This window comes from Elephantulus edwardii, unplaced genomic scaffold, assembly GCF_000299155.1.
Source record: "Elephantulus edwardii isolate Elephantulus edwardi_28Jun2011 unplaced genomic scaffold, EleEdw1.0 scaffold00015, whole genome shotgun sequence".
Taxonomy (NCBI): domain Eukaryota; kingdom Metazoa; phylum Chordata; class Mammalia; order Macroscelidea; family Macroscelididae; genus Elephantulus; species Elephantulus edwardii.
The window spans coordinates 4,837,448-4,846,638 of record NW_006399765.1 but is presented as its reverse complement, the minus strand read 5'-3'; the positions used below and the strand labels follow the sequence as shown (position 1 = coordinate 4,846,638).

Sequence of the window (9,191 nt, the reverse complement as noted above, 5' to 3'; positions counted from 1 at the left end):
AAGATAGATTCCCAAAACCCAAGAGTCTAATGGAGGAGATGAAATAATTCTAATAGAAGCATGTTGCTGTTCATGGTAATGTTTGTTGTTGCTGTTAGGTGCTATCAAGTCTAGTACAACTCATGGCAACTTTATAAACAAGAGCCTATAAAGGTCTATATGAACACCATTTAGCACCTTGGAGAGTGGGGCAGTCTCTGCTCAGGAGGCGTGATGTGGACCCAAGCTGTAGAGACCCAGGGAGATGATAGAGGTCAGAGTGGTACCAGGACTGGTTTAGGCAAAAATGCTAAGAGCCTGCTGTTGCCTCTGCAGACAGAAGCTCCTGATATTGATGTGCTGCTCAGAAACCCATCTAGCCCCCATTCCTAATGCATGGGCCGGATTTTCAGGTGTAGGTTTTTAAAGGCTTCTCATTCTGTCTCCTCTGTTGCCTTTTGGGCATTTTATTTCTCCTCAACACATCATGAAGAGGAGAATTGACAAGTGGGTGAGGTGGAGGTAGGCTGAGGAGGAACTGCTCTCTCTAGGCTTAGTCGGAAGGATGTAAAAGTGAAGTCAGAAGTGAAATTTAGAATATTTAGGCTTTTACTTCCTTCGATTATCTCATTTTTTTTGTTAGCCTCAAACTCATTGCTGTCAAGACAGAAACACCTCCTAGCTGAACCTCCATTGGTTTCTGAGGCTATAAATCCCACAGGAGATTAGCCATCTTAACCCCTGGGAGCTACTGGCAGATTTAAACTGCCCGAGCGATGTGAGCTTTGAGTTAGCACAATTCCCCTGTGGACTAGACGTTACTAGTAATAGTTACCACGGAGCACTTTCCAGGTGCCCAGTCTTCTACCAAGTGTTTTGTGTTCACTGTGTCACTTATTCCTCAGAACATCCTTATGATTTAGGGGACCATTATGCCCATTTTATAAATGAGGAAATGGCTCAGGGAAGTAATACACTGAGAGTCGCCTAACTTCTAAAAAGGGAGGGTTGGGATTAGAATGAACCCTGCCTCCAGTGCCCATGATGTCGTGGTGTCAGGCGCACTCACACAGTGTTCTGATGTTGCAGGTGAAGAGATTGTTTTCTGAAGGCTGCGTTGGAGGCCGTGACAGAGCAGAGAACCTGTGCGGAGCTGATGGGGAGACTTTCTGAGTAACATGGCCCTCCGCTGTTGACCTTGCCATGACCACATTTTTCACCAGCGTCCCCCCCTGGATTCAAGATGCAAAGCAGGAGGAGGAAGTAGGCTGGAAACTAGTTCCCAGGCCTCGGGGCCGGGAGACAGAAAGTCAAGTGAAATGCCAATGTGAAATCTCGGGGACACCTTTCTCCAGTGGGGAGAAGCTGAGGCCTCACAGTCTTCCCCATCCAGAGCCGAAACCGTATAGCTGCCCTCAGCAGCACTGTGGCAAGGCTTTTGCCTCCAAGTACAAGCTCTATAGGTAGGTGGCATTCCTCGACCTTCTCCTGCCCCAGAGTCCCCAGGTAAAACCAGAGACCCAGCTGCATGTGGGGCCTTTCTCTGTGGCACAGGAGGAGAGATTGATTTGTCCCATGAGTGTCCCTTGAATTCCAACCATTTCTGTTTGCTCACTAAAAAATAATAGCGGAGGTGGTTGTTGCTCCTTTCATTAAACACTAGAGTCTTGAGAACAGTATCAGGCAGCCATGAGCAATCTAGACTGATCGCTTTTTTTCAGTATTCCGTTTTCTACACCTGTTAGCGTAGGGATGAGAACATTAGCTGGAAAGTAGGAATACGTCTTAGAAGGAAAAGGACATCCTCTGGTTCCTTTTGTAAATTTTAGAAAGTGGTGGCTCAGAGAGGAGAAGTAACTACCCAAGATTGTCTAGCTTCTAGTGCCAGACTGAATTCTGGTCCCACAGTGGCCCTTCTGCTAAGCCAGACTGACACACTCAGATTATTTCTTACTCATCTGTAGAGCCCCTGTGCCCCCTGGGTTGGTGGCTTATCTGAAATATGTAAGACAAGATGCCCTACTTAAAGTGAAACGAAATGCAGAAGTCCAGGGGTCAAGCCGATGTGGCAGATCAGCTTTGGTGGTTTTGGTGGGATGGGAGCCCTGGTCAGTCATTGGGATTTTATCCTGACCTTTCCATTAGAGGAAACAGGAACATGTGCTTTACATGAGAAACAGGCCTCATGCAGTCCTCCAACCCTCCGTACATTTCCTTACTTGTTCATTGAGCTGTTTCCTACAAGGCACAGTGCTCAGTGCTCGACAGAGTAGTGAGCCAGACAGGTGGGAGTGCCAAGCCCTCTCAGTGTTTATAGTCTAATCATGGAGACAGACAATAAACAAGTCAAAGCATGAAGATGACTGCAGAAAGCCTCATTTACTCCTCTGGAGAACAGGTTTAATAGGAGGGAACTAAGGTGGTGGGGCAGCATGGTGGCCAGCACTGGCCTCCTGACAGTTTTGGAATGCTTTGACTCTGTGTGCCCCTGTGTCTTAGGAAGACTCCATCTGGGGTCATCCTCTTAGAGGCCTTCCGTGACATTGTGGGTGCTAGTGGGAAGCCACAGGAGGGGTTTAGACCCAAGAAGCAGGAGCCTTTACTCTTCCTATAAACCACCATGTGGCCTTTGGTAAGCTTATAATAACCTTTCTGTGCCTCAGTTTCCTCAATTTTAAAATGAAGGAAATAAACTGTAGGTCACTCAGCACCTCCCCCTCATATTGTGTCCCAGAGGTTAATAGTAGCCCTTATAGGCATGAACATTCTTGAGCATGAGGGCCGTGGGTGTGTTTACTACCTTTGAAATAGAATCACTGGGTGCCATCGGTGACATACCTAGTACACCCAGGCTTCAAGAAGGTCTGTGTTTAAATCTGGCCTCTGCCCTTTACTGACTGGTGGGTGGAGCTGCCCCACGCTTCACCCTCCCAGTCTGGAGAACAAGGTCAGTGACACAGCTCCTATAGGATCTGGGAGACAGTAAGCTCGCAAAGTCTAGCTCCGTTGACCCTGTGTGTACAGTGGAATGGTAAGTTACAGTTCCTGGACTCTGAGCTACTGTCCAGCCAAATGGGAGCAGGTAAACCAAGGGCCACTGAGATATCCTGTTATTAAAATTAAACTGTTACTGGTTTTCCTGGCAAAACAAATTCAGATGGTTCAAATGGACATGCAGGGACAAGTGACAAATTATCTTCACACTTGAAGTCATCATTCCTCTGTTCTCCTCCAGAGGTAGCTGTTGTGACTCATTTCTTGTATATCTTTTCTGACATTGAAATCTGTATTTTTACATTTATATACTGTAGTTTCCTTTATTGTTTAATTTAAAAAATTCTTTTTTTAGGAGGAGAGGGAAGAGAAGGGGAGGGAGGAAAATGTGCAACAATGAATAAATTTTTTTTAAAAATATTCTTTTTAGAGCAATTTTGAAAAACAGCTCTACTTTCTTTCTGATTTTACATCAGAATTGTAGGAAGTAGAGTTCCATCTTCTGCAGTTTCTCTCCTACTGAGGGGCTTGAATTTGTTACATATGTTACGCTGATGAACTGATTTTGCTCTATTATTAATTAAAGTGTATCATTTACATTGGGGAGCTCTGTGTTGTATAACACTGTATCATTTTTAAATTTAATTTTTTAAAAGGAAATTTAGCTTTTGAAAGGTACTAAAAGGTGTACAGTGAAAATCCTTCAACACACCCAGCCTACAAACCACTCAGTTCTTCTACCCACAGGCAACCAAGTTGTCATTTCTTATAGATCTTTCTAAAAATATTTTAAGGCTATACAATCAGTGTACATAGCAGTACATATCAGTGTTTATGCATTTTTAGAATATACTAGATCCATTCTCGGGAGAAGGATGGGCAATCTCCCATGCGATTAACTGCCTCTGAAAACCTGCTGGAGGGTCAGCTTTGGGTCAGTTCTGACTCAACGGTACCCAATAGGTCCATTCTGCATGCACAGTTTTGCTTTTTTCCACTTAATAAACCTGAGGAACTTGTTGCCTGTGGGCACATCTAAAGTGGCCTTGTTTTTTAAAAATGTTGATCCTTTTTATGGATTTAATATAATTTAACTAGTTTTCTGTTGATGGACATTCAGGTTTCCCTACTACTACTACTACTGATCGCTGCATGAGACTTTGTATGGTTGAAGATACCTGTAGACTATAGTTAGTAGTGTAGCCTGTGGTTCTATCATGATGTTTGTATCTCGTTCCCTGTTAATGGGCAGCTTAGTTGTCTAGCCAGCCCTTGTGATCCCTTCTCTTTCTGCTTTCTCCTGTGTCCTCCATCCCCACTCACAGGCACATGGCCACCCACTCGGCTCAGAAACCTCATCAGTGCATGTATTGTGATAAGATGTTTCATCGCAAGGACCACCTGCGGAACCATCTGCAGACCCACGACCCCAACAAAGAATCCCTCCACTGTTCCGAGTGCGGTAAGAATTACAATACAAAGCTGGGCTACCGGCGCCACCTGGCCATGCACGCTGCCAGCAGCGGCGATCTTAGCTGCAAGGTGTGCCTGCAGACCTTTGAAAGCACCCAGGCCCTGCTCGAACACCTGAAAGCCCACTCACGCCGGGTAGCAGGTGGTGCCAAGGAGAAGAAGCACCCGTGTGACCACTGCGACCGGAGGTTCTATACACGTAAGGATGTGCGGCGGCACCTGGTGGTCCACACGGGCCGGAAAGACTTCCTGTGCCAGTACTGCGCCCAACGGTTTGGGCGCAAGGACCACCTTACGCGGCATGTCAAGAAGAGCCACTCACAGGAGCTGCTCAAGATCAAGACGGAGCCCGTGGACATGTTAGGCCTTCTCAGCTGCAGCTCCACAGTCAGTGTAAAGGAAGAGCTGAGCCCTGTGCTCTGCATGGCCTCTCGGGACATGATGGGGGCCAAGGCCTTCCCGGGCATGTTGCCCATGGGCATGTATGGTGCCCACATCCCTCCCATGTCCAGCACAGGTGTGCCACACTCCCTGGTGCACAATCCACTGCCCATGGGTATGACCTACCCTCTGGAATCCTCACCTATCTCTTCCCCAGCTCAGCTCCCTCCAAAATACCAGCTTGGATCTACCTCATACTTGCCTGACAAATTGCCCAAAGTGGAGGTGGATAGTTTTCTGGCGGAGCTTCCTGGAAGCCTGTCTCTCTCCTCTGCCGAAGCCCAGCCCGCCTCACCTCAGCCGGCGGCAGCTGCGGCCCTCCTGGATGAAGCACTGCTCGCCAAGAGTCCCGCCAACCTCTCGGAGGCTCTGTGCGCTGCTAATGTGGACTTCTCCCACCTGCTGGGCTTTCTCCCACTCAACCTGCCCCCGTGTAACCCGCCCGGGACCACAGGAGGCCTAGTCATGGGCTACTCACAGGCCGAGACGCAGCCCCTGCTCACCACTTTGCAGGCTCAGCCTCAGGATTCTCCAGGATCTGGGGGACCGCTGAACTTTGGACCTCTGCACTCCTTGCCTCCTGTCTTCACCTCCGGCCTAAGCACCACCACCCTGCCTCGTTTCCACCAGGCATTCCAGTAACCCCCCAGGAAATCCCCGTCAGAGAGCCTTGGTACCCACTCACCCTTACCCCCACGAAGGCAGCTGAGCTTTCAGGGCTGGGTTCAAAGAGGGGAAAAAATTTCCAGTGTCTATATGGAGCACTTGGTTTGAGGGTTCAGGCTTTAGGATCAATTCCAGGAAGAGCCTTGAACCCCAACCCCATGAAAAGATCTCATACCATAGGACTTCAGGTATTTTGACTTTTTTATTTTCCATTAATCTGAATCGGGAGCCACACTTAGCCCTCTCCCTCTCCAAAGCATCAGAGTCTCCTTTTCTTTGGGGAAGAGAGAGACCTCCTGGAGATGCAGAAACGGTGAAGGGGTTCACCTCAGATGACCTCGAGAGAAATGACCCAAGAAGCCACCTTCGGATCTGACCTGCAGACCTGGTGGCAGTCAGGCCCTGCCGCAGAGGGTCACTTGGCTCCATGGTCTGCCTCCAACCATTGGGCAGGAGAGGGCCTCTGTTGTCCCCCGCCACCCCCTCCTCCTGCATCAACACCTCCATTTTCAGTCAGTGTTGTCCAGCAACGGTACCGTTTACAGAGCCACCTCAGACATACCATTTCACCTCCCTTGCCGAGCTGTTAGCCTTAGAATGATTGCAGTGAACATTGTTTACACACCGTGAATCCATTCCCACCAGTCATTCCAGTTGGCACCAGCCTGAACCATTTGGTAGCTGGTGTTAACTGGAGCCCTGTTTACACGGCGGAGTCGGGTCTCGCTGACTTCTCTTCATTTGAGGTCACATTTTTTTCCCCTGTGGGGAAATAAACTGACTTTGGACTGCTTCAGTCTCTGCCATCTTCCATGACCGCGTCAGTGCCTGTCTTCCTCGGCAGCGTCCACAGGAGACAGGCCGGAAGATTGGAGCAGTCTCTCACAGGTCTGCAATTCTGTTTTTCTCCAAGTCCATCATGATCCCCTCATCCTTCTCCTTTGGAACTGGAGAAGGGAAGGCATGAAAAGCATACCCTCTACCATAACGTCCTACCCCTCACCTGCCCTGAGCACCAGGAGCTAACGCTATTAGTCTTGGAAGCAAGGGTCTGGGTTCCAGGCTGGTGTAAATAGATACCAGCAAAGGAAAGGAGAAGACATAAGCCCTTCACTCTTCGCTCTCCTTCCTGTCCCTTTCCCAGGAAGCTGTGCATTGGTGGAAGAAGAGTTTACAGAAGGTTAGAACTGGGCTTATAGAATGAAGTCCTAACTCGTGGCTGCAGTTGCCTCCAAATCAAACTACTTCTCCACAACGTTGCTCCATTTTATTGTCCCCACGGACTCAGGGCTGCTGTGCGTAAGCTCCTCTCTGTTCTCCGTCAGAGAACTTCTCCCTTCAGTTCTGCTCCCCCAGCTCCCAGCAGGGTTTCTTGCACCAAACAATTCGTTCTCTTCTGACTTGTGGGGCTCCACTGCCACAAACAGTAGAACTCAGCCTAGCCTCTCACCTGCTTCCTCTCAGTTATGTGTGGGCTTCGCTATTCGCAGCGTAGGAGGGAGGCAGCTCAGGGACCACCATCTTGGGACACTTGAGACACCTTCACTCCAATTCAGAAACACACTTCTACCTCTTTACTGTTAACTCCTACAGATGCAGCTAGCAGTTCTAGACACTTAAGCAGGTGCCTCATGCTGGCTTCTCCACTAGGATTTCAGGACAAACACCAAGGAACTGCCTCATCACTCATGCCTCAGCCTCCTCCTAGTCTTTCTGCTTTGTAGAGATCACTTGGTTTTCCATCAGGAACCAGAAAGGTCCAAGACCAGGCTTCTGTTCCTGCCCAGGCCAGTACTCTTTTTTGTTTGAGGTGAAAGCCTTAAAACTTAGTTCCCCCAACCCCTGACTGGAAGAAATAGAGTATATAAACAGATTTGTCATTTAGACAGGGTAGCTTTGGGATACTTTAGAATTAAAAAAGAAATATCTTACGAGTTAGCATCCGACTAGGCAATTTGCTTCTAAAAAGTACTTTCAGTGAGTCCCAGGGACTAATTAAGGTTTATTTAAGATAAATAAAAGCGCGTCCATCTGGTACGCAGCCGTCTCCTGCATGCTGTGCATGTTATTGGGACTCGTATTACAGGAAGTGGTATGTGAGAATCCAAGTGGTTCGCTGCTGCCCTTCTCCTTGCTGTATCTGGTCTTCATCACTAGACCCAGCAACCCTTCGCGGACTCCCTGCACCCTTGGTTGACAGAGGCAGATGGGCCTCAGTGTAAAGTCCCAGGCTATAAAGCAGTCCTCTGTCTGCTCTTTACTGTCCCTTGAACTCCCTTCCTCCATTGGTGATGCTGGTAAACTCAGGAGAGACAAAGCAACTATTTAAAACCTTGGGACTGGCCCTGCTTTGTCTTCTCCCCTTACTGCCCTACTTCCATCTTCCTTCTTCCCTCAGTGACCTCGCCAGCCATCAGGAATCTATCACTATCAGCTTTGCTGATTTAGAACATATGTCTTCACCTTTTAAAAAAAAACACCAAAACCAAAACCCATAGTCACCTAGCTGTTTCTTAAATCTCTTTTCTCAGAACAGAAGGGGAAAAAACAGCAAAACCCCTCATTGGCCTGTCTGGTTGGTCAAAGGATAAGAATAGCTTTATCCTATACTCAGCACTCAAACCCACTTCAGTGCCCTTCCTGAGGCCGTAAGAGCTGGAGGGGCATCTGGCCACAGAGCAGCTTTGGCACAAGGCGATGTCCAAATAGAAACCAGAAAAAAGGAGTGAACCGCCCCAGCCTCTGTCTGTAGTAGGCTGCCATGAGGGGCCAGGGGGTGGATTGTCAGGTGGGTTGCTCAAAGGATCTCTGCCCCACTCTGAAGAGATGAGAGGCCAGGAAAGAAGAACCAAGGATTTTGCATTCCCCCCCCACCCGCCAAACCTTTTACAAAAGACATTTTATTAATGGAAATCTGGGAAGCAGGTGTGATTAATTATTTTTTGCTCGTAGATAATTTTCCTAAGTTGAAAAATCTCCCATTACCTTGAACTTGTCCTTAGTAACCCTTTAAGTTCCTCCCCTTTGGTAGCTGTTTTTTTCTGCCCTTTCAACTGCCCTCTTACCTAGGAGCTGTTCTTAAGCACGATTTTTAAAAAACAGTTTATTTGTACAGGATCAATATTTTGCTTTTAACAAGGATATTTATGTAAAAATAAACTTTGCCTTAGGCAGGTGTTGGCCAGAAAAGTCCAGATTTCTTCTGGGACCCCACCCTGGCCTCTCCTGGAGCTCTGAACCTGCTGTGGAAGAATTGGCCAAGACCTTCACCACTGGAGAGTAGGGGGTTTTTTGGGGGGGTGGGGGGCTCACCACGAGTGCCTGTGTGGAGGGGTTTGAAGTATTCCAGCCACCTCTTCAGTGGTCAGCTGACCTTGTTAGCTGAGTTGTCCCATGAGCACTCCTTCACTTCAGACTGTTTGGCACTCAAACTGAAACCCCTCCTCTTAAACCCTGCCCTGCCCTGCCAGTGGTGAAGGCTGTGGAGCCACTCCTTCATAATGCCAGATTATTTAAAGAAAGAAAAATACAAGACAAAAACCTTCTAGCACTTTGTATACACAGTGAATAACCTCTTGGAGTATTTTTGGCTTTATATAAAACAAGGTTTTTATTGTAAAATATAAGTGCCATTAGAA

The 9,191-nt window shown here is 47.9% G+C and overlaps 1 protein-coding gene across 1 annotated transcript; it reads left to right on the top strand.

Moving 5' to 3' along the window:
* Positions 1 to 1,074: 1,074 nt before the first annotated feature.
* On the top strand, positions 1,075 to 5,529 carry PLAGL2 (pleiomorphic adenoma gene-like 2). The gene is made up of 2 exons (XM_006881432.1): positions 1,075 to 1,442; positions 4,299 to 5,529. The coding sequence occupies exons 1-2, from the start codon at positions 1,183 to 1,185 to the stop codon at positions 5,527 to 5,529; spliced, it is 1,491 nt and encodes a 496-aa protein (XP_006881494.1). The 5' UTR covers positions 1,075 to 1,182.
* Positions 5,530 to 9,191: the final 3,662 nt, after the last annotated feature.